Source organism: Lampetra fluviatilis, chromosome 56, assembly GCF_964198595.1.
Source record: "Lampetra fluviatilis chromosome 56, kcLamFluv1.1, whole genome shotgun sequence".
NCBI classification, from domain to species: Eukaryota; Metazoa; Chordata; class Hyperoartia; order Petromyzontiformes; family Petromyzontidae; genus Lampetra; species Lampetra fluviatilis.
The window spans coordinates 4,170,533-4,197,062 of NC_136330.1; the positions used below are offsets into that span (position 1 = coordinate 4,170,533).

The 26,530-nt window shown below is 47.9% G+C and overlaps 1 protein-coding gene across 1 annotated transcript in view; it reads left to right on the plus strand.

Moving 5' to 3' along the window:
- Positions 1-1,113: 1,113 nt before the first annotated feature.
- Positions 1,114-26,530, plus strand: part of LOC144950104 (disks large homolog 2-like) — a 422,604-nt gene continuing 397,187 nt past the window's right edge. The window contains exon 1 of the mRNA XM_078880161.1: positions 1,114-1,240. Within this exon, the coding sequence (XP_078736287.1) occupies positions 1,211-1,240 (30 nt within the window). The 5' untranslated portion in view covers positions 1,114-1,210. The remainder of the gene's footprint in view (positions 1,241-26,530) is intronic.

The window sequence follows — 26,530 nt, forward strand, 5'->3', positions numbered from 1 at the left end:
CACACCACACACACAACACACACACAACACACACACACAACACCACACACACCACACACACACACCACACACACAACACACACACACCACACACACACCACGCACACCACACCACACACACACCACCCACAACACAAACACCACGCAACACACACAACACCCCACTCCCAACACACACCCAACACACACACACCACACACACACACGAGAGCGCACACAGCGAGCGCGATATGAGCATAGCATTTAAATGAGTGGCGATGGGAGGTCCTTGAGAGAGAGAGAGCGAGAGAGCGAGGGGTAGGTTGCAAGAGACAGAGAGAGAGAAGCCATATTCCGTCGTGCGTTGCATGCACAATCCTTACCCCTGCACGCTCGTACGTGGGCGTGCGTGCGCGTGCGTGCGCGCGCGTGCGTTGTGCGTGGGCAACACGACGAAACGCCCGTGTCGCGATTGGGAGAGAGAGAGGATTTGCCCTCCTGGATCGTGTGGGAAGCGACGATGCTCAGCTGACATGCCAGGCTGCTGCTGCTGCTCTTGGCTTTAGTCGCCATCCTCATCATCATCACCACCACCACCACCACCAATCATTATCATCATCATCATCACATTTTTATTTATTGCGGCACCCCTTTTTGCGAAATCCACGACGCTTCTTTTGTATGATTATTATATTGTTAGCGGTTTGAAATCATTAGATACGACGTTCACGTCCGCAATGCTATCGGTTTCTTAGATATATTAAAAATAAAATTAATCATCGAATACATTTCCAAACGCTTTTTTTTGTCGTCGTGAACACATCAGACAATTTCACACCTTAAACATTTTTTTGTAATTCTTAATTCGGCAGCAGCTTTATTTATTTATTGATTTATCATCACCCGCCCCACATTCCCATCACCGTTAGGGCTCGTCGAAATATTTCACGTAAAATTTATATTTTATTATTATAATAAATATTTATTTCCCCCCATTCTCTTCTCCATCCTATTCCTCGTCGGCGAAGGAAAACCACCACCACCAGCACCACCACAACGCGGCCTGCTAAAGCCACCCTCGCCACGACCATGAAACTTTGATCCCCCACCCCCCATTGCCCGAGCCGGTTTTTTTGTTGTGCAAACGTCAGAAGCTTTGCCCCTGTGGGAAATATCAACAACAACAACATCAACAACAACAAGCCAAGCCAGCCGCGGTAGGACGAACGCGATGGACTGCCTTTGCATCGTCACCACCAAGGTAAGGCTCGGATAAGGGTTGTCTCAAGATCATTCACGCGTGCGTCTGTGTGTGTGTGTCTCTCTCTCATTATACACGTGTGTGTGTGTGTCTATACACGTGTGTGTGTGTCTCTCATTATACACGTGTGTGTGTGTCTCTTAATACACGTGTGTGTGTGTCTCTCTATACACGTGTGTGTGTGTCTCTCATTATACACGTGTGTGTGTGTCTATACACGTGTGTGTGTCTCTCATTATACACGTGTGTGTGTGTCTCTATACACGTGTGTGTGTGTCTATACACGTGTGTGTGTGTCTCTCATTATACACGTGTGTGTGTGTCTATACACGTGTGTGTCTATACACGTGTGTGTGTGTCTCATTATACACGTGTGTGTGTGTCTCTATACACGTGTGTGTGTCTCTTAATACACGTGTGTGTGTGTCTCTCATTATACACGTGTGTGTGTGTCTATACACGTGTGTGTCTATACACGTGTGTGTGTGTCTCATTATACACGTGTGTGTGTGTCTCTATACACGTGTGTGTGTCTCTTAATACACGTGTGTGTGTGTCTCTCATTATACACGTGTGTGTGTGTCTATACACGTGTGTGTGTGTCTCTCTATACACGTGTGTGTGTGTGTCTCTCTCTCATTATACACGTGTGTGTGTGTGTCTATACACGTGCGTGTGTGTCTATCTCATTATACACGTGTGTGTGTGTGTCTCTCTCTATACACGTGTGTGTGTGTCTCTCTCTCATTATACACGTGTGTGTGTGTCTCTATACACGTGTGTGTGTGTGTCTATACACACGTGTGTGTGTGTGTGTCTCTATACACGTGTGCGTGTGTGTGTGTGTGTCTGTATACACACATGTGTGTGTGTGTGTGTCTTTACACATGTGTGTGTGTCTCTATACACGTGTGTGTGTGTCTATACACGTGTGTGTGTGTGTGTGTCTCACACACACACACACGTGTATGTGTGTCTCTATACACGTGTGTGTGTGTCTTTACACACGTGTGTGTGTGTCTCTATACACGTGTGTGTGTCTATACACGTGTGTGTGTCTCTCTCTCATTATACACGTGTGTGTGTGTCTCTATACACGTGTGTGTGTGTCTCTCTCTATACACGTGTGTGTGTCTTTATACACGTGTGTGTGTGTGTCTCATACACACGTGTGTGTGTGTGTCTCTACACGTGTGTGTCTCATACACACACGTGTGTTTGTGTGTGTCTCTATACACGTGTGTGTGTGTCTCTATACACGTGTGTGTCTCTATACACGTGTGCGTGTGTCTGTATACACACGTGTGTGTGTGTCTCTATACACGTGTGCGTGTGTGTGTGTGTCTGTATACACACATGTGTGTGTGTGTCTTTACACATGTGTGTGTGTGTCTCTATACACGTGTGTGTGTGTCACTCTACACGTGTGTGTGTGTGTCTCATACACACGTGTATGTGTGTGTCTCTATACACGTGTGTGTGTCTCTATACACGTGTGTGTGTCTCTATACACGTGTGTGTGTCATATACACGTGTGTGTGTGTGTCTCTCTCTCTATACACGTGTGTGTGTCTCTATACACGTGTGTGTGTCTATACACGTGTGTGTCTCTCTACACGTGTGTGTGTGTCTCATACACACGTGTATGTGTGTGTCTCTATACACGTGTGTGTGTGTCTCTACACACGTGTGTGTGTCTCTCTCTCTACACGTGTGTGTGCGCGTGTGGCCACACCAGCCTTAACAGGTGCTCGCTAACAGCACTTGCCCCCTAAAGACTTCCACATCTATATGGGGGGGAGTGGTAGACCGAGGCATCCTTACCTTTGCCTGTAAGAGCGTAGGCGCACACAAAGCAGCGTTTGACCCCCGCTAAGGCTATACGGGGGACCTTTGCCTTCGCGTTGTATGTTAAGAGAGGAGGGAGGAGAAGACCCCTCAACAAACATTCATGGCACGTTTCCCGTCTCGTGCACTGGAGCGCCGTGTGGTTCGGGCAGAGGCAGAATGGATTGCATTTCATGCCGGTCCGTCGCAACTCGAAACGTGCGGTTGGGTGGTGTGTTGTTGTTGTATCTGTGTGCAAGGATGCACGTTGCATAGTGGAGGTCTTTTGGGTTTGATCGCGTCAATGTATAAATGTGTCGTTAAAACCCGACACCACCCCGACACAGCCAACTAGCGAGGGCTGTCACGTGAACAGAACGTGGCCAAGTCGTTACTAGTATAGCTCTAGTGTGTAGTGTAGTGTATAGTGTAGTGTATAGTGTAGTGTATAGTGTAGTGTATAGTGTAGTGTATAGTGTAGTGTATAGTATAGTAGTGTAGTGTATAGTATAGTATAGTAGTGTAGTGTATAGTAGTGTAGTGTATAGTAGTGTAGTGTATAGTAGTGTAGTGTATAGTATAATTGTGTGTAGTGTATAGTAGTGTAGTGTATAGTATAATTGTGTGTAGTGTATAGTGTAGTAGTGTATAGTGTAGTGTATAGTAGTGTAGTGTATAGTAGTGTATACTAGTGTATAGTAGTGTATAGTGTAGTGTATAGTAGTGTAGTGTACAGTCGTGTGTAGTGTAGTGTATAGTGTAGTGTACAGTCGTGTATAGTGTAGTGTATAGTAGTGTATAGTGTAGTGTACTAGTACAGCACGCCGGTGTGTTGGAAGAGCCAGGCCACAACATTTACAATCCGAGTACGACGTTTTGCCAGTAATTGCAACTAGCTTCATCAGGCGACAGCCAGACAGGTGGGCGGGGGGGGGTCTCAAAGTCATATTATGCTCGTGTATTATGTAGGGTTAGCAGTAATAAAGGGAAGGAATTTTAAGGAAACGTCGTGAGAATTGTATTTTATTATGTTTTATTTTTATTATTTTATTATTTCCCTTCTACGTGACTTTACCGAAAGAACCAAGAAGATACATTCACAAAGACAAAGATCCCCCGCGTAGCCTCGGCAGACTGTCGGGGCAAGTGCTGTTAGCGAGCAGCTACCTTTGAAGGGCCTCTACGGTTACACGAGTGTGGGTGGGTGGCCAGCACCACGCTCACCGGATGTGTCTCCCCAGTGGCGATGTTTACACACAGCACCAGGTACTCATTTGAGGCTGAGCCGACCTAGGGGAGGCCGGGAACCGGTTCAGATAATCGTCACCGGTGTTGGCCGTGAGCGGGAATCGAACCTGGTTCGCCGGGTTCGTAGCGCAGTGCGCTCACCACTATACCACCGCTCCCCACCACATATACATACACACACTGCGACCACCACCGCCATTCGCCACTAAGTGGCGGTGACGTCACCACGGCGCTTGTGCCAGGCTAGGTGCACGTTAAGGCCACCGTGAAGTGTGGAACGCCCGCCGGCAGGAGGAGGTCACGAGGCAGACCCAGAAGGTGCCATGGGTCGACCGACTGAGATGACTGGCAGATGCACCGCCTGTGCCCTCCCTCTACCGTGCCAACTTGCTGCGTTTTATCCGCGCACCCACACACCCCACCCACGCCACCCACCCACGCACCCACGACACCCACCCCACCCACGCACCCACCCCACCCACCCCACCCACCCACGCACCCACCCCACCCACCCCACCCACCCACGCACCCACCCACGCACCCAACCCACCCACCCACCCACGCACCCAACCCACCCACCCACTCACCCAACCCATCCAACTCACCCACCCACCCAGCCAACTCACCCACCCACCCACGCATCCACCCACCCACCCAACACACGCGTGATCGCACAGCGTGACACGCGAGGCACGAGGGTTACTTGGCCTAAAGTGGCGACAGCCGGTGCCGGGCACCACGCGTGGCCAGCGAACCGCATCGCCGCGCTTGGCAGAGGAGGTCGCTGGCTTCTTGACGACATCGGGGGGGAAGGGGGCACTCCCCCCCCCCCAAACCCTATTCCACCCGCCTGCCCAGGGTTCGAACGCGTAGCAGCATCAGCTGCTCCCTGGAGGGTACAGCGGTGGCACGGAGATGTTAACTACATCGCCCGGTGTACAGGAGGTCGTGGGTTCGATCCAGACCCTGACGATGCCTGCTGTATTTTTGGTGTTTGCGTGTCTCTCTCTCTCTCTGTGGAGATGTTGACTACCTCGCCTGGTGTACAGGTGGTCGTGGGTTCGATCCCGACCCTGACGATGCCTGCTGTATTTTTGGTGTTTGCGTGTTTCTCTCTCTCTCTCTGTGGAGATGTTAACTACCTCGCCTGGTGTACAGGTGGTCGTGGGTTCGATCTCGACCCTGACGCCTGCTGCTGTATATTTGGAGTTTGCGTGTCTCTCTCTCTCCGTGGAGATGTTAACTACTTCGCTAGATGTGCAGGAGGTCGTGGGTTCGATCCCGACCCTGATGACGCCTGTTGTATATTTGGTGTTTGCGTGTCTCTCTCTCTTTCCGTGGAGATGTTAACTACCTCGCCTGGTGTACAGGAGGTCGTGGGTTCGATCCCGACCCTGACGATGCCTGCTGTATATTTGGAGTTTGCGTGTCTCTCTCTCTCTCTCCGTGGAGATGTTAACTACCTCGCCTGATGTACAGGTGGTCGTGGGTTCGATCTCGACCCTGACGCCTGCTGCTGTATATTTGGAGTTTTGCGTCTCTCTCTCTCCGTGGAGATGTTAACTACCTCGCCTGGTGTACAGGAGGTCGTGGGTTCGATCCCGACCCTGACGATGCCTGCTGCTGTATATTTGTAGTTTGCGTGTCTCTCTCTCTCTCCGTGGAGATGTTAACTACCTCGCTTGGTGTACAGGTGGTCGTGGGTTCGATCTCGACCCTGACGCCTGCTGCTGTGTATTTGTAGTTTGCGTGTATTTCTCTCCCCCCGTGGTCGCGTGGATTTTTCTCCGGGTCCTCCGGTTTTTCCCCTCCACATTTAGAATCGGCCTCACGCGTTTTTAGAGTCTTTGGCTGCTGCCAAGTCTCCTCTTCGTTGGGCTTCCGTCTGTGATAGGCAGCGCTCGCTTCTCAAAAGTAGCCACATAGGCCCAGTCGGGCCTTACCTGCTGAAATAAACAGACTAGTTTCAGGTTGGTATGCACAGTATAGATGGATGTTGAACTTCTGTCACAACGTTACCTAGCCAACCGCGCTCACCTTGTTGGGAATCGTTGCGTTGAAGGGGTTTTGATTGATCTTGTTCTGAGGGGTGGGGAGGAGATTGGTTTTGAGAGCGGGGGGGTGGGTTGAGGGGGGGATTGTGGTTTTGAGAGGGGGGGGGGTTGGCTTTGAGGGGGGTGGTTTTGAGGGGGGGGGGGTTGGTTTTGAGAGGGGGGGGGGGGTTGGCCACCTGAGGACGGCTGCTTGCATTGTGGCCGAAACGTCGTGAGAATTATTTTATTATGTTTTATTTTTATTATTTTATTATGTTTTATTTTTATTATTTTTATTCTACGTGACTTTACCGAAAGAACCAAGAAGATGACCCCCCCCTCGTCACACGGCGTCACAAAGTCAGACACCCACACTCAAAAAAAATAAAACATGCTTCAAATGGCTTTAAATGACGTCACGCACCTGAGGGGGTGGTAGGGGGGTCAGACATTTGTGACGATGTGTGACAAGGGGGTGGGGGGTGAGAAATGTGACGTCACATCAAAATGCGCAACTTTAAATAAATATAGACAACACGTTCTACTTAATTAAATATACTTTTTTAAATAAATGTTTTCTCCTACAACATCAAAGTGCGCGGCACATTAAATACACACTACAATGACAATAGTTTACAGCGATTTGAAGTATGTTTAATATATTTGGGGGGGGGGGGGGGGGCAGAGCTTTGTGACGTCATTTGAGGGGGGGTCTGACTTTTTGTGACGCCGTGTCACGAGGGGGGGGGGGAGGGGGTCAAAAATCGTCCAAAATCGCGTGACGTGAGACTAGGCCCTAAAGATGGCCGTCTCTGGTGTAGGCCAATCAGATTCAAAGTCAACGCTTCATAGATTATCAGAGCCACCACGTGTTTGTTTGCATGTTCAGCACAAGCACTGTACGTGTGGTTAATCTGGTACTAAATTATCTCTTAATACCTCCTGTTTTATGGCCAGAAAGGGTAAAAATGTAACCCGTAAAAACTAAGTTTTTCACTATAAATCCTTTATATGCGTGTTCAATGGGCCACAACCCAGCCCACATTGGTCTTTGAAACGGGTGGCTAGAGTCCTTTCGTCCTCTGGTTTGAGATGGCTGCCACCTATGGGTCAGGTGATTGCCTGCCACCATTAAGCAATTTGTAATTAAATATAACTTTTTTTGACCTAAAAAGTGTACAATTTTGGAAAAATTTTACGCGAAAAGAAATTGTCACGCACAACGAGTCTGTGTGCAAAATGTCAGCTCGATTGGATCACGGGAAGTGGGTTAAAAAACGACCGAAAGATTTGCACGGTCGTAAGCGCGCAAGCAAGCAAGCAAGTGAACTTAATATAAAGGATTTAAAAACCGATTCTTATTGTTCATACTCTGACACTGGCAAAAAGTTATCCCACGATACAGCTGCTGCTCACCACGACCTCTGAACGCTCTGATGCGTGTGGCATTGCCCTTGTCCTGTTCGCAATTTGGCGTCGTTCTGCGGTCTGACACTGGTGGTGAGATGAGGCCATTAACAAGGCTGTTGTCTCTGGTGTAGGTCAATCAGTTTCAAAGACAACGCATCATTGATATTATCAGCGCCACGTGTTTGTTTGTATGTTCATCACAATGTCCGCGTGTCGTCAATGCAGATATGATTCCTTGCGAAAGGGAATATTCTATTTGATGTTTGAGCATCTTAACACCTCGATTTAAAGCTTTCGTGACTGCAGGGATTCATCTTCTTGGTTCTTTCGGTAAAGTCACGTAGAAGGGAAATAATAAAATAATAATGAAATAATAAAATAATTCTCACGACGTTTCGGCCACAACGCAAGCAGCCGTCCTCAGGTGGAGAACAGGTCTGTCGAGAAGACAGAGTCTGGCTTCTCCACCTGAGGACGGCTGCTTGCGTTGTGGCCGAAACGTCGTGAGAATTATTTTATTGTTTTATTATTTTTTATTTTATTATTTCCATTCTACGTGACTTTACCGAAAGAACCAAGAAGATGAATCCCTGCAGTCACGAAAGCTTTATATCGAAATTTGCTAGAAAGGGTTAAACGCTGTTCCTAAGGATAAACAAGCTTCGAGATGCAGACGAAGCGGGTGGGAAAATGGTTTTACCCAGTCACTCGTCTCATCTTCCAGGGCCCTGGTTTCAGCCCAGAATTTTAGTTAGAATTCCTCTCACGCTCCAGCTGCGTGTGTATTCTGATGCTTGCATTGTCCGTGCACGGTATCGCTTCTTGGCGTTGTTCTCTGGGCGAACACCGGTGGTGGTGACACTAGGACATTAAAGGTTGTCTGTCTCTAGTGTAGGCCAATCAGTTTCAAAGGCAACGCAAATACGGTATTAGCAGAGCAACGTTTTGCACGTCTTGGCACAAGTGCTTTGTGTGGGTAATGCAGGCTTGATGCCTTGCAAAAAGGTATCTATTTTGGGGGTTTGAACGTCTTAAACACCTCCTGTTTTTTTATTATATTTATCAGCGAAACGTCGTACTACTCAAATTTTAAAATGCTGTTGATTCTCTCTTCAGCACACCGGTGGGCTAAAGAAGTCAATTATTTTGTCCTTTGAAAAACGTGACACATTTTTTACTGTTTGGCCGTGTCGGGTGGTGGAGGGTTACGACACATTTATAAATAACGCGATCTGACCCAAAAACCTATATTATGACCTCCTGTTTTATTGCCAGAAAGGGTAAAACCTGTTCTTATATGTTCATATTACCAGAGCAACGTCTTGCACGTCTTGGCACAAGTGCTTTGTGTGGTTAATGCAGAATTGATGCTTTGCAAACATTTTTGGGGATTTGAATGTTTTAAAACCTCACATTTTATTGCCAGAAAGGTGGAAGCACATATTCTTACGTAGATTATATTTCTAATTTTAATACCAGAAAACAAAAAAGGTCCCATCGATAGAAACCGTTAACCCCGCGCGCGAAAACGTTGCATTTGCACAAACGACGGTCGCCATCCCTCTGTGATCGTTTCGTTTGTTGAGACCGTTTGAGCCAATTAGGAGGTGGGGGGTGGATTGTGAGTCAGCTGCTGCTACTGCTGCTTTGCTTCGCTCGCTCCACTTGGGGGTATTTTTAGAAGCGCCTTCTCTTTTTCAGCGCCACTTTGCCAAGGCTCCGCGCCACCACATGGCCGATGGCGAGAGTGGCCAAGATGCCATCGGTTAAAAACTGCGAGTTATCTTCTTGGTTCTTTCGGTAAAGTCACCACGTAGAAGGGAAGTAATAAAATAATAAAAATAAAACATAATAAAATAATTTTCACGACGTTTCGGCCACAACGCAAGCAGCCGTCCTCAGGTGAAGAATGAAACAGCACCTAGCTTGGAGCGTATATTTAAGCTTAGAGTCGCGGCATCTCTGGAGTCTCTAAACAATAGACTGACAGGCCGGTCTCTGATGGAGTCTCTAGACAATAGACTGACAGACCAGTCTCTGATGGGGTCTCTAGACAATAGACTGACAGATCTGTCTCTGATGGAGTCTCTAGACAATAGACTGACAGACCAGTCTCTGATGGAGTCTCTAGACAATAGACTGACAGATCGGTATCTGATGGAGTCTCTAGACAATAGACTGACAGACCGCCCTCTGATGGGGTCTATAGACAATAGACTGACAGACCAGTCTCTGATGGGGTCTCTAGACAATAGACTGACAGACCAGTCTCTGATGGGGTCTCTAGACAATAGACTGACAGACCAGTCTCTGATGGGGTCTCTAGACAATAGACTGACAGACCGCCCTCTGATGGGCTCTCTAGACAATAGACTGACAGACCAGTCTCTGATGGGGTCTCGAGACAATAGACTGACAGATCGGTCTCTGATGGGCTCTCTAGACAATAGACTGACAGACCAGTCTCTGATGGGCTATCTAGACAATAGACTGACAGATTTGTCCCACATTTTCAGACCTATATTGTAATCATTCGTGATGTGGAAGGACTGTTTGCAGTTATGCATTGTTCTCTATCGCGATTTGTATTCACTGTATGTATAATTGATATTAATGGTTCGTACGTATCAGCTTGAATGGGTATAAATGGGTACACCACACTGAGTGTGTGGTGGGGTGTAACGTGTTCGTACTCTCTCCTCTTTCAAGACTTGTTGCCAGCATTTTGATATGACGTCACATTTCTCAAACCCCCCCCCTCCCTCGTCACACATCGTCACAAATGTTTGACCCCGCCCCCCCCTCCCTAGGTGCGTGACGTCATTTATGGACGGCCCCCTATAAATCTCAACGTTCATCCTACAAAGTTCTATCACAAGGGAGACACACAAACAAAACAGACAAACACATTAATACTGGTAGGAACCTCCTGGTTACACCAGCTCACAGGGGATTATTGTGTCCGTCCGTCGTGCAGGGAGGGGCTGGGTGGGGAGGGAGGGGCTGGGTGGGGAGGGGAGGGTGGGGAGGGGCTGGGTGGGGAGAGTGGGGAGTGGCTGGGTGAGGAGGGGCTGGGTGGGGGGTGGGAGGGGTGGGGCTGGGTGGGGAGGGGCTGGTCACCCCGTGGTTCCCTTATAAAACTCAACGTTTAACCTACTCACGCCGGCTTGTGCCCGCCCTCACAGTCGGCCATATTTGCGGAATACACCACGACGCCGTTGACCCTGGCCATGGCACAAAACGTCTGACGATGTGTCCTCGGGAAATTCGCGCGCGAAAAGCGTCGTTCGTAGCATGCCACGAGGTCAAATCCTCGCGCGGAATTTGAACTTTTTGACCTTTTGACCTCGCTGACGATCTCCAGGTAGGGAGGGGCCTCCTTGTCACAAGCGAACAAGCCAACAAGCCGACCAACCGGCCCACGGCGACTACAGCGACACATTCAAACACGTTACATAAGCAGCACTGCAATTTCATCATCTATGAATAAGTAATGGCATTTTTTTTCTTCTTCTTATTATTATTCCTCTCACTCTCCCCCTTTCCGAAAAGATGTCGTTTCACTCACCCGCCACTTTAAAAAACACAAGTGTGGTTACGTAACGTGTCACTGTGTTTGTAGGCGGGTGTTTTGTGTTGTGATTTATGAGTAACCAGAGTTCAAATCCAGCTGGAGGTTATACTGGTAGGAACCTCCTAGTTACACCAGCCCACAGGGGATTATTGTGTCCGTCCGTCCGGGCCACTCCAGGACCTTAATGTGCTTCTTCTTGAGCCACTCTTTTGTTGCCTTGGCCGTGTGTTTTGGGTCATTGTCATGCTGGAATACCCATCCACGACCCATTTTCAATGCCCTGGCTGAGGGAAGGAGGTTCTCACCCAAGATTTGACGGTACATGGCTCCGTCCATCGTCCCTTTGATGTGGTGAAGTTGTCCTGTCCCCTTAGCAGAAAAACACCCCCATAGCATAATGTTTCCACCTCCATGTTTGACGGTGGGGATGGTGTTCTTGGGGTCATAGGCAGCATTCCTCCTCCTCCAAACACGGCGAGTTGAGTTGATGCCAAAGAGTTCCATTTTGGTCTCATCTGACCACAGCACTTTCACCCAGTTGTCCTCTGAATAATTCATATGTTCATTGGCAAACTTGAGACGGGCATGTATATGTGCTTTCTTGAGCAGGGGGACCTTGCGGGCGCTGCAGGATTTCAGTCCTTCACAGCGTAGTGTGTTACCAACTCTTTTCTTGGTAACTGTGGTCCCAGCTGCCTTGAGATCATTGACAAGATCCTCCCGTGTAGTTCTGGACTGATTCCTCACCATTCTCATGATCATTGCAACTCCACGAGGTGAGATCTTGCATGGAGCCCCAGGCCGAGGGAGATTGACAGTTCTTTTGTGTTTCTTCCATTTGCGAATAATCGCACCAACTGTTGTCACCTTCTCACCAAGCTGCTTGGCGATGGTCTTGTAGCCCATTCCAGCCTTGTGTAGGTCTACAATCTTGTCCCTGACATCCTTGGAGAGCTCTTTGGTCTTGGCCATGGTGGAGAGTTTGGAATCTGATTGATTGATTGCTTCTGTGAACAGGTGTCTTTTATACAGGTAACAAGCTGAGATTCGGAGCACTCCCTTCAAGAGTGTGCTCTTAATCTCAGCTCGTTACCTGTATAAAAGACACCTGGGAGCCAGAAATCTTTCTGATTGAGAGGGGGTCAAATACGTATTTCCCTCATTAAAATGCAAATCAATCACTGTAGCGCGGGGCCCTTGAAAGTGCGGGGCCCATAGCTACTACATATGTAGCTACTACACATGTAGCTACTGTTGCTACGAGGATAATCCGACAAGGGGGTGGGCGGGAGGGGGTGGAAGGACAACAAAATAAACGCAAAAAAGCGGTTCCGTAGAAATGACTTTGTAAATGTAGCCGACGATTTAAAAGCGCATTGCTCCGGTGGCTTCCTAACATCGGAAAGCAAGAGCGTTCCAGACGGCCGCAGGAGCGCCGCTGCTGCTGCTGGTGATGGTGACAGGACACGGAGGCGATTTGCATTGCTGCTTAGAGACAAAAAGGAGATGCGATCACTACGGAGGGTAGGAGGGAGGTGGGGGTCCCAGTATTTATCAGCGCGTGGAGGTGACACTGCGTATGTGCGAAGCGCACGTGTTAGGCCATGGCCAAGGGACTTTGAGATATCGTGATGACTCATTCGTATCGTCCTCCCCCGTGAGTCACCCCCCCACACACACCCCCCCCACCAAATACACCCCCGGCTATCTCCATTCATTCCAAATGAATCACCGACTGACTGTCGGTGGTAACCTCGGCCTCAATGAGGCTTGCCTTGGATTAGTAAAGCATCCTCGGTTGACTTGTGCAGTAGGATGTGGGTGGTGGTGGTCCAGATGTCTTGTGACTCCCCCCCCCCCCTCTCAATTATTGACCTCTAAAATTGTTTTTGTGTGTGTGTGTGCACCTTTTGCGTGTGAATTTCTGCTTTAAAATAAACCTTACTTTAAAATGAACAATTGAGTTTTGGAGAATCAAACGGGGGGGTCACAAGACATCTGGAAGCAACCACCCCCCCCCCCCATTTAATTGACCTCTAACATTGTGCTCTCATTGCGTATGAATTTATGCTTTAAAATAAACCTCACTTTAAAATGAACAATTAATTCTAGATTTGAAGCTTTCGTGACTGCAATGAATCATATTCTTGGGTTTTTTCGGAAAAGTCACGTAGGTAAAAAATTAAAATTAATAATACTTTGTCAATGTAGACGACGAAAATTCGCTAAGTTTTGGAGAATCAAACGGGGGGGTCACAAGACATCTGGAAGCAACCCCCCACCCCCTCCCCCCCCGCGTATAAAACACGTGCGTTAAGCGGGCGCGAAAATGAACGCTTCTTAACGAATGTGAAGTTGCAGCCGTTGCTCTCCAACGACATCAGCAAGGCGAGGAAGCGACGGCGCTATGGGAAAGTCAAAGTGAGCCTCCTCCGATGTATCCAGTGCCCGGATGAAGCGGTGCGGTGCCTCTAGCATTGCTACTATAATGAGCCAAGAATGTCCGTGTGTAACGCGCGTGACGTCACTCCACATGCCGCACCCCCCCCCATCATGAATATTCATGAGCGGGTGGATTTTTACACTCGCGCAGAAGGTCGTGCGGAATTTTTTTTTTGGAAAATTCGCTTTAACTTTGACGTTGCTTTATTGAAAGTGAATCTAATAAATAATTCTAAGTAGCAACAAAGTGGATTTGGTGTCTTTATGTTTTTTCTTCGGCACTTGAGATGAAAGGTTAGTCTAATTTATGCTTCTACAATATACTAAAATAGACATTTCCCAGTAATTTTTATTTGATCAAATTCCAATTTATTTAAATCGCAGCGACCGAAAGCAGAAGTGAATTTGAACTAAATGAAGGTCAATTATATAGAGTGCTACAGTGACATGAAGTGAGGTGTTTTATGACTTAGCTTTGTGCAATAATCACAGCCATTAATACAGTGCTACAGTGAAATGCAGTGAAGTGTTTGATGCCGTACTTTTGTGAAATATTCACTGCCATTAAATTTTCACAAGATACAATTTCTTTTACACAAGATACTATTTTTTCGTAAATATTACAGCTTCCGTCCTAGGACGGGCAAACAAGCTTATAAATAAATCATTTGCGCCACGACCATTATAGACGCAGCAACATTACAAATTCGAACCACCGGCTCGCTTCGTCATGCAAAAGTTTAAACGCAGTTTGGGTTGTTCGACACGCACATACACGCCATTAGCATGGCTACGCAAACAATTTTTTAAATATCGGAAGCGTAAATTTCGATTTAAAGCTTTCGTGATTGCAGGGATTCATCTTCTTGGTTCTTTCGGTAAAGTCACGTAGAATGGAAATAATAAAATAATAAAAATAAAACATAATAAAATAATTCTCACGACGTTTCGGAGGCAACACAAGCTTCCGTCTTTAGGTGAAACCGTCACAGCACGCTTGCTGTATCAAGTAAAGAGACATTCAAAGAGACCCGACCTTAAAGTTAATTTTAAAATTAACTTTAAAATATTAAAATTAATAAAAGTAAAATTAAAAGTAAAATAAAAAAAACTCCGATCCAGGGGCCTACCCTGGCTCCTCCCCTCAACCAGTATATATACAAGGTTGGGTCTCTTGGAATTGTTCTTTACTTGATACAGCAAGCGTGCTGTGACGGTTTCACCTGAAGACGGAAGCTTGTGTTGCCTCCGAAACGTCGTGAGAATTATTTTATGTTTTATTTGTATTATTTTATTATTTCCATTCTACGTGACTTTACCGAAAGAACCAAGAAGATGAATCCCTGCAGTCACGAAAGCTTTAAATAGAAATAAAATAATGTTTTATTTGTATTATTTTATTATTTCCATTCTACGTGACTTTACCGAAAGAACCAAGAAGATGAATCTCTGCAGTCACGAAAGCTTTAAATAGAAATATATAAGAATGTTTTATTTTTATTATTTTATTATTTCCATTCTACGTGACTTTACCGAAAGAACCAAGAAGATATCGGAAGCGTGTTTTTTTATGGCGTATGTTAAAGCGGCAGCGCGAGTGGTCACATTCGCCGCGTGTGATTTGACTTTAAGCGAAGTTAATCGTTTCTCCACGCCCTGGGGGGAATGATGGCGTCGCATCGCTGTCGACCTCTTGTCAGTGCCCAACCATATCGCAGACCAATTCAGACGTCATTGGTCACCCCGTGACCCTTATACATCTCAACGTTCATCCTACAAAGTCCCATCACGAGGGAGAAACACAAACAAAATATACAATCACCACTACACTGTTGTAAGATGGAACTCTGTTTCACGTCGCAGCATAAACGTGCGATGGCGACTTCGACACAACTTTGTCTCGAGATGGTTTCTTTATATAAGGAGCCACGTGCTCACGCTCGGACAGGCGGAGACCCCCACTGCAACAGCCCTGAGTCTCCCGCGCATCTCCCTTAGACACGGTCCAAGACCACGCCCCCTTTCCCGAACCTTCTCGCTGGTTCTAGACCGCTCGCTCCACCAGCAGACTCCACTGTCCTCTTACGTCACCTGGCCACGCTCCTATTATCGATCATTCCCGTAGCCACTAGTTCATTCGCACGGCAGGTGAGTGAGCAGGTGAGTGAGTGGGTGAACGGGTGGGTGAGTGAGTGGGTGAACGGGTGGGTGAGCGGGTGGGTGAGCGGGCGGGTGAGCGGGTAGGTGAGCGGGTAGGTAGGTGATTAGATTGGACGGTGCTACCATCATCATCAGCTGGCAGCTGTCGGAAGAAAAAAATACAAGTGGCCACACGGGGCTGTAGCGGGGGGGGGGGGTGAGATGCTTGCAGTTGAACACGATCGTCCATCCTCACGGCGGTGAACATCGATTCTGATCCTCGCGGGACACGAGATTGAGAATCGTGCGCGAGAGAATTGATTTCTCTCATTTCGTTTAGAAGATGTCACGTGGACGACGGCATCCCCCACCCCCAGCTCCCACTCTCACCCACGCTGTGGGGGGGGGCTAAATTTGAGCATACTTCACCATCGCGTGTTGCGTGGCGAACACCACGACGACGACCACGCGTGGATTTACGTGGCTCCGTGATTGCGAACGGCTGTGCAAAATATCGGGAATGTTTTAGCACAGCGAAGTATATATATGTGTGTGTGTGTCTATGTATATTATTCCGTGCATGTATGTACGTTGAACTTCTTTCGCGCCGTACGTAGCCAGCCGCGTTGATCGGCGGTGCTGCGGGAAGGACATCTGTTCTAAATAAAAAATGTTGTGCTTCAATCGAGATGATTTAAAAGCGCATACCTCCGGTTGCTTCCTAATATCGTAAGGCAGAGCGTTCCAGACGGCCGCAAAAGCGCATCGCGTGGGAATGTATAGCAGCCAATGGGTTAAACAACCTCCATGGGGTATAGTACGGATAACGAACAGCTTCAAATCCTTCTTCAATCCACAGCTGGATGAAAGTATCCTCGATGCTGCACGCTGTAATGGGTAGCGGGTTCACGCGACCCCATGCAGCTTGCTCAGGGTGCGTCGCGTTCGCCCACGGCGTTTGCAAGCAAATAAAAGATGCGTTGAATCACGCGACCCCGATTGCAAAGAGCGTGCGCATGGATGAGAAGGTGCGCTTGAGAGCGGGTGGGTGGATGACTGCGTGAGTTGGCGAGCGAGCGAGCGGGCGGGTGAGTGGGTGGGTGGGCGGGTGAGTCAGTTGAGCTTGGGCGAGAGGGGATGGAGGTGTGGATGGTGAGTGGGTGAGTGAGAATCGGTGAGTGGGGTGGCTGAATGCAGGGCCGTATTAGGGGCCGTCCATAAATGATGTCACGCGATTTTTGACGATTTTTGACCCCCCCCCCCTTTTCGTCACACGGCGTCACAAAAAGTCAGACCCCCCCTGACATATGATTCACAAAGCTCTGCCCCACCCCCAAAAAAATTTAAACATGCTTCAAATCGCTTTAAACTATTGTCATTGTGCGCATTTAATGTGGCGCTGCACTCTGATGTTGTAGGAGAAAACATTTATTAAAATGTCTATTTATTTAAGTAGAACGTGTTGTCTATATTTATTTAAAGTTGTGCATTTTGATGTGACGTCACAATTCTCAACCCCCCCCCCCTCGTCACACATCGTCAGAAATGTCTGACCCCCCCCCCCAGGTGCGTGACGTCATTTATGGACGGCCCCTTATCCAATAGGCCACAGTAGGCACTGTGCCTAGGGCCTACTCACCCACTCACTCATTCACCCACCCACTCATCCACCCACTAACCCACCCACTCAACCACTCACTCACTCAACCACTCACTCACCCACTCACCCACTCACTCATTCACCCACCCACTCATCCACCCACTAACTCACCCACTCAACCACTCACTCACTCACCCACCAGGGCGGTATTATCCAATCGGTCACAATAGGCACTGAGCCTAGGGCCTACGAAAACGAAAGGGACTACGAAAACATGTTTTACCATAGTTTATTTTGTATGATAAAAAAAGTAACCAAGATATCTTCTTTAATAAATATATATCAAGGATAGGCACAGTGTATACACAAAGAGGCAGAGTCGTGTCAATCGTTTATTGTTGTTGTCATAAGGTGAGAGAGAAATTAACAACCGGAGATGAACTTTTATTAGAGATTTTTTTCATTGCAAAATTACCAAATGAACACCTTCAAGCGGTGTTTTTCGCGCAATCTCATTCTCAGTAGAGAGTAGCAGTGCAAGGGAAGACAAAGGCGGCGTTGTTGCGCTACGCGTGCACCAAGCGGAGTGACAGCGGAGGTAGTAGTAGCAGTGACATGGGGCAAGCAGCAGTACCATCCTGTAGGCAGTTATCACTGAAGGCTTACGAAACACAAGTGCCTACAAGAACCTTAATCCGGCCCTGGTTGAGTGTGAATGTAAGTTGTTGAGTGGATGGGTGTATGAATAAGTGAAGGAGACCGGGGGAGGGGGTGAGACTCGGTTGATGTTGCGTTGGTTGAGCGAGTGGGAGGATCTTTGAGCGAGCGGGCATGGGAGCGAGCGAATGGACACGTGCGTGGGTTCAGCAAAAGCCGAAGATTGAAAACTATTAAAGCTAACAACAACAAAAATAATTAAACTATTTTTATTCTTAGTTTTTTTCGGTAAAGTCACGTAGATAAAAAAATAAAATTAATAAAAGTAAAATAAAATAAAAATCACGACGTTTCGGAGGCAACACAAGCTTCCGTCTTCAAATCACGACGTTTCGTGATTTTTAATTTATTTTTATTTTACTTTTAATAATTAAAATATTTTATCTACGTGACTTTACCGAAAAAACCTAAGAATATGAATCCTTGCAGTCACGAAAGCTTCAAATCTAAACTAGTTTTGTATTTCACCAGGTAAGGCCCGCTGAGCTATGGAGCTATTTTTGCAGAAGTGACCTGGCCGTCACAAACGATGGCTCAGCAAAGTGGCTGATCACGTGGGAATTTACAGCAGCCAAATACTCTGAAACGCACGTCGATGAGAAATTTGTAGGGGAAAAAAACCGGAAGACCCCGAGAAAAATCCACACGAGCACGGGGAGAGAGAGACACACACACACGCACGCAAGCTCCAAATATACAGCAGCAGGCGTCAGGGTCAGGATCGAGCCCACGACCTCCTGTACACCAGGCGAGGGAGATAACATCTCACAGCCACCGAGTCGCCCCAAAACGCACGACCCCTCCACGCAGCGGTGAGTCAGTCGCTCTCACCTGGCCAGACGTTCTACTCACCTCTTCGCATTCGTACGCGAGTCACCTCGTCACGGACGCGCTTTACGTCGTGATTCATGAGCGATTGCCGGGACGAAACGGGAGCCTCCTCAAGGCCACCGCCGCCACCGCCCACGTGGGCAATTCTCTTCCCTCTTTCTTTCTTTCTTTAAAACAATTTTCATGCTGGGAACGTGGGAACGGCGCACGAAGGTGCGACTAACAGAGAGCTCCAAAACCCTCACGGGCCCCTAAGGACCCCGCTCTGACATTCCCAATATTCTGTCTAAAAAAAAAAGTGGAGTCCCCTCGTAAATTATTAATTTATCTCGGAAATCCTGACAAGGCGAAACGGAGCGACAATTTACCGAATTAACAGCGGGGCTTGTTCCCCCCCTCCTCCCCCCCCTCTCTCCTGCCCCCCCCTCTGGGAGCGCTGAGTGGATAGCAGAGATAGAGAAGGGCACTCCAGAGTGGGGGTAATGTTGTCCGCCGCCCTCTCCCCCCTCCACCCCCGCTGATGTTCGCGACGAACAAAGCCGTTGTCCGCCGAGGAATTGTGGTGGTCAAGAGGACGTCACCGCAGCCGCCCCGGTGCCGCTGCGTGCCCTCGCACCTCGCCGTCGCTTCTTTCCCTCTGCCAGATAATCGCGGCTCTCTGTCTCATCAGCGCCACCACCACAACCACCGACACCATCTGCCATCTTCCGTCAGTCAGATGGTTGGCGCGTCCTTCAAGAACAGCACTCACAGTCCCATTACCGCCACCCCCACCATCTGGCATCTTCCGTCAGTCAGACGGCCCGCTGAGCTGCGTCGCTCTTTTTCAGAAGTGACCTGGCCACAAATGATCGCTCAACAAAGTTGCTGATCACCGCGTGGAAATGTATAGCGGCCAAATACTCTGAACGGATGCCGGAAAAAAACGGAGAACCCGGAGAAAAATCCACGAGACCACGGGGAGAATGTAAGCACGTGTAGTGTAGCACAAGTCGGAGACGAGGTAGTTGCAGGAGGCACCTTCTTTATAATAACACTGTTGGTGCAGTCCAAACACACGCACACACAGCGCTCGCCTCCTGCCCTCCCATTGCCGTACAGCCCGGCCTAAACACGATTCTAAACGCGTTGCAGCGACGGCGTCGACCGAGACAGCCAACCGCTGTCCGGTGGCGCAACGATCGGGCCAAGGCAGCGGCGACGAGACGACTCCACTCCCGGCACCGGCAGCCCGGAGCTCCCCGCTCTCCGCTGCTTTTATTCCCCTCGGCGCGGCCTGGCCCCGCCCTAGCCACGCTTGGCTCCGCCCTGGCCAGGCTTGACTCCGCCCTAGCCACGCTTGGCTCCGCCCTGGCCAGGCTTGACTCCGCCCTAGCCACGCTTTGCTCCGCCCTCGCCACGCTTGGCTCCGCCCTAGCCACGCTTGGCTCCGCCCTAGCCACGCTTGGCTCCGCCCTGGCCAGGCTTGACTCCGCCCTAGCCCCACTTGGCTCCGCCCTGGCCACGCTTGGCTCCGCCCTAGCCATGCTTGGCTCCGCCCTGGCCAGGTTTGGCTCCGCCCTAGCCCCACTTGGCTCCGCCCTCGCCATGCTTGGCTCCGCCCTAGCCATGCTTGGCTCCGCCCTGGCCGCGCCTCCCTTCTCGAACCCACCAGAGGGTCCCAGGGGCCTCCCGATGAGATCTTCCGTGACCCTTGGCCCAGTTCCTCTGCCCTGCCGGCACACAGCCGTGTATATGTGCGACGGCGTGTGCGCCAACTGTCCACCGCAGTTGCCGCTGCTGGGCGACAGCAGTCGGCGCTATTTCACTGCCCAAGTACGTTGAACCTATTTCACACCGTACGTAGCCAACCGCGTTAATCAGGGGTGCGGATGTGCAAACTACAAATATACAGGCGTCAGGGTCAGGATCGAACCTGCGAACCTCGCGGCCACCTGCTGTGCACCAGGCGAGGTAGTTAACATCTCGCCACCGCCGCCACCCGCGGTGGTTTGCGATGGGTTCTGAGCCAAGTGTGGATTCGCCGGAGGGAGGGGCTAAGGGCATTTGCTTAAGATCCGAGGAGTCCAGATTCATTGTCAAGGCATGGGGACGTTAGGTGTAAATTTTGGGACATGTTTTTAAAATTGTATTTTAAGAGAGCGAGTACAGGTCGTTCCTGATCTATTCAGTTCCGTTCTGAAATGTAAATGCAACGAAAGTAACGCTCTCCCATTCGGTTTCTGTACACTCTGATACCAGGATTCTGACAGTATTGGATGCAAGGGGTTTGGGCGAACTCTATTTTTTTTATTTTACCATCGTAACAATCACGTCGACCGAGTTAAAAGCGCAATTGTCGCGGTGTCGCGAGGGACGTGGGGCACAGTCCCCCGTTGATATGCCGCTGCGCTTTTCGGCGTTCGCTTTGACGCGCCTTCGTTCCTGTCGTTTAAAATCGTCACCGACAGAAAGATGTCGCAATACGCGAAATGTTATCGATTCGGGGGCAGCGTTCTATCATTGCGAGGCCCCTGCTGAGCCACTGGCGGGCCCCTGGTGGCCCCTGGTTCAAGTTCAAGTTTATGTATTAGGTATAGCCCTGTGAGCCATTCGGCTCTTGAATCGGGTGCAACCGCAACAAACAAAAAACAAAAACATGAACAAAAAAACATCTTAAAGTGAATATGTGACTGAGTGTAAACAGAAAATCCAAGAAAAGACAGCAAAATATTGCAGAAAAAAACACCGTACACCAACGCAGTGTGCAAAAATCCCAGTGGGATGCAAGTCAAACAAAAAAACAAAGCACCAGCACCATCGTTAAAGTTCGACCTCAGCGACGGTCGTATCCATCGCGATGATGGGCCCATCGCAGTTGCTGTGGGACCCATCTCAGAAGCTCCGGCAGTGCCCGGGGTGACAACAGCCTCGCGTCATTATCATCATCATCATCGGGCTGCTGTCAAACCCCCAACGGTGCAATCTTGATTTGAAGTTTTCGTGACTCCAGGAATCCATACTCTTTGGTTCTTTCGGTAAAGTCACGTAGAGTAGAAATTAAATCAAATGAGTCGCGACGTTTCGAACACAAGGCAGCAGACATTGTGCTGCTCGACGTCGCAGCTGTCGCGAATTGCACCTGAAGACGGGCGCTTGTGTTGCGTTCGGAACGTCGTGATTTCTTTTATTTTACCCCCAACGGTGTTTCAAGTGGTGAGGCGCCACTCACACACACACACTGCTGATGATGATGTCTGAAGGTGGCCCAGTCCGTCTGATAATTCACTGATCAACACACTTTTTCTGGCATAAGGTATTCCAACGGGTTTAAGGTAATTTTGGGGTGCTGATTCCAAATCTGGCATCAGTTTTTGTCTATCACATCAGGTTTTTGAGATATCAAATATTGCATTTTCAATAAAAACTGCAGAAGAAAAATACTAAATGAATGTGGATATCTACATAAAATTATATTATAAACACACTATCCTAAAAATACAGCACCATATTTTAACACTAAAGCAGTCACTGACTCGCAACAACTTGCAATCATAAGTGACAGAATTAATTTCGGGTAAAATCAATGAAAATGGGGTATGCCGATAGCATACAAATGAGATGTGATAGAGCAAATCTGAGATCAGATTTGGAATCAGCACCCTGAAATTAGTCTAAAATAGCTGCAAAAGTCCAGGCCAGAAAAAGTTTTTTTTGTTGACCAGTGTAATTAGTGAACACGCTGAACTGGACGGTGATTACGATTTTTGTTCCTCGAAATTAACTTCACGCGGTTGTAAAACAAAAATCAACGTAAAAAATAACCACGTGAAATGCGATAATGTCGTTCTTTGAAATTGCAACCTTCATCCCTTCCTGCCGTGTTGGAAATTGCAAACATTTACGAGGGTGCATAATACAAGTTTTTTGTTTGTTTGTCAGATCGCGTAAATATATAAATGTGTCGTTAAACCCAGCCACCACCCGACACAGCTAATTAGTAAGGTTTGTCACGTAAACAGAACGTGCCAATTCGGTCACTGGTACAGCATCCACTGCACAATCCGTCGAGGCAGCTGATGCGAAAACCTGTTGATGCGCAAACGGAAAATTGAAAACTCTCCAGTCGTCGTGGTGTGACTGTGGGTCATCCAGAACAGAGACCGTACAACGCGGAACGACGCAATGCCCTGATCCACAAATACGAAGAAGCGATGTACTCCGCCTGCTCCTGGTGCGGCTGTCCGGCTTGAAAGCACCTGCACGTGACATTGCAGTTGCTGCTTCTGCATCGACGCCAGCAGCCATGCGAAAGACGAAGCATTACTTATGAAGTGTTGGGCATGCCTCGGGGAATCTTTATTTATGACAAGGCCAGAGTCCAATGAGACTGTAGGTCACCTTCGGAAGGAAATCTGTGGAGCGAAAGCAATGAAATAGAACTATTCTTTGGTTCTTTCGGTTAAGTCACGTCTAAAGATAAAATAATAAATTAAATAATAGCATATTACGACGTTTCGATTGCAACACAAGCAATCATCATCAGGCATAAAAGAAATAGCAACAAAAATCTAACTAGAAAACTATAGACAGACATACAAGCAGACAGACATCACAAGGACACACAGAGAGAGGACACATATCGGCACAAAGAATGAAATAGAACGTCGGGTACCAGCGCAGCGCACAAACGAGACAATTGTGATCGACTCGTGCACGTGATGGCAGTGGTCATCTGTTCAGGAGCTCGATGATAATATCCGATGCTGCTGCTGCTGCTGAGAGGGCTTCAGCAGCAGAGAGAGAGAGAGTTCGTGTCGCTTTTTGACGATTCCTCCTCCTACTCCACTGAATGAGCTCGGTTGGCTACGTCTGGTGCGAAATAAGTTCTCAGCGTACACGCTGTGGGTTTACCCGCAGCGTGTACGCGGTGTGGGTGATCTGGCTGCAATTGCAAATGCAATGGCAATACAAAAATAAAAAAAACAACAACAACAAAAATAACAACAGCACCAAATGCCACGAATAATTACGCAGCCACAACCAGCTGTGAAGCAAAGCAACACGCTAACGCCCGCCGATAATTATGCAAACAAGATATAAACGCGTGGTGGTGGTGGTTGGCGGCGTTATCGTATCGCAGGGCAAGGACAGGCTGATTTGCAAACGACAAGGTGAACGGAGATGTCTACGTCGATTGTGCCCGTCACTCATTTAACACATCACAACTGTCGAGCCCTTATCAGTGCCCCCTTCATTCTAGATTTGAAGCTTTCGTGACTGCAAGGATTCATATTCTTAGGTTTTTTTCGGTAAAGTCACGTAGGTAAAAACATTAACATTAATAAAAGTAAAATAAAATAAAAATCACGACGTTTCGGAGGCAACACAAGCTTCCGTCTTCAGGTGGAACCGTCACAGCCACGACAGCTGTATCAAGTAAATGAGAGATTTCAGGAGCTACCACTCCGTTTATATATAATGGTTGGAGAGGGGGAAGGGCCAAGTACAGCACACTTTTTATTCATATGGTAAGGTGAGGCTTAAGAGGGTGAGCCTTTGTTATGGTTTGTGACAACTAAACATGATGATTAATGTAGCATAATCACAATAGAACACATTCCAAATGATTACTAATCTACAACTCGCATCGTAACAATAGCCTTATGACTGATCAAGTATATAATTACAATAACCCCCCCCCTCAAATCTTTGCACCTGATGAGTTAATGAGTTAATGATGACGTCACCCTGTTGCTGCTCTATATAAGAACGGGAGACACAGCAGAGCCTCACCATTCTGGCGAATTGCCCGATGATGCTGGATGCAATTACCAGCGAAACGTCGTACTCAAATTGTAAATGTTGTGGTTTCACGCTTCAACACACCGGTGGGCTAAAGCAGTGAACTATTTGTCTTTTGTCAACGTGACACTTTTTTACTGATTGGCCGTGTCGGGTGGTGGAGGGTTACGACACATTTATAAATAACGCGATCTAAACCCAAAAATCGTTGATTATGAACAATATTGGTCGCGAAAGCCTACGTGTTAAACTGATGGTAAACATGGTACACCTGTAATAGTTGTCTGTCAAATAATAAATAAGATTGGTCAAATAAGTGTAGTTACATCTTTTTTGCATGGTTAATCACATCTTTCCAATGATTACTCAGTTTGTAACCTACGTAACTTTACCGAAAAAACCCAAGAATATAGAATATAGTGCCCCCTTACCTTATCACAGACCGATTCAGACATTGTTGGTCACCCCGTGGTGCCCTTATAAATCTCAACGTTCATCTTACAAAGTCCCACATCACAAGGGAGAAACACACACAAATAGACACAATTTATTTGATTTTTGCCCGTATTGAAACGGCTGTACGCCGTATGGACCTGAAAACTCAATTTCCCCGTACAAGAATACGGGGTATAAACCGTGATGGGTTGACAGCGATGCTACTATACACTACTATACACTACACTATACGCTACACTATAACATTTTCCCGTTTTGAAACGGCTGTACGCCGTATGGACCTAAGAACTCAATTTCCCCGTACAAGAATACGGGGTATAAACCGTGATGGGTTGACAGCGATGCTACTATACACTACTATACACTACACTATACGCTACACTATCACATTTGCCCGTATTGAAACGGCTGTACTCCGTATGGACCTGAAAACTCAATGTCACCTGCACAAGAACACGGGGTATAAACCGTGATGGGTTGACAGCTTTTCACTCCTTGATCAGTTTTGTGTCGCTCTGCGTTTCTTTGTGTTGCCAGACCTGGGGGTGGTGGTGGGGGAGGTGGGGGAGGGGGGTGGATTTAAGCCCCCCCCCCCTCCAAAAAAAATGTCTGTACAATAATTGTTGTAATTTTCATGATAATTTGTTGAGTAAATACGGGGGGCCCTAAACACAACAGCGTCTCCCTGGGATTGATGCCACCCGCTGAATCTTGGGGGTAAGAAAAACAGAAATTTCGTGAATGACATAACAACAACAACAAAACGTGTCAACAAGTATAACCCTTAAAACAAAGTTTTTCACTATAAATCCTTTATATGCGTGGCGGCTAGAGTCATCTCGTCCTCTGGCTTGAGATGGCTGCCACCTATGGGTCAGATGATTGCATGGCAGCATTAAGCAATTGGTAATTAAATATAATATTTTTGTCCTAAAGAGTGTAAAATTTTGGAAAATTTTTTCACGAACATGAATTGTCACGCACAATGAGTCTGTGTGGAAAATGTCAGCTCGATTGGATCACGGGAAGTGGGTTAAAAAACGACCGAAAGATTTGCACGGTCCTAAGCAAGCAAGCAAGTGAAGTTAATATAAAGGATTTAAAAAAACGCCACGTGATCACAGCGCACGTTACCGCAGCGGGTACGACTTAGGCCCGGTGCTGTCGTGGTGCATCTATCTCCCGGCGCGGCAGTAAAGCAAAAAAATAATTAAAAAAATGGAGGCAAG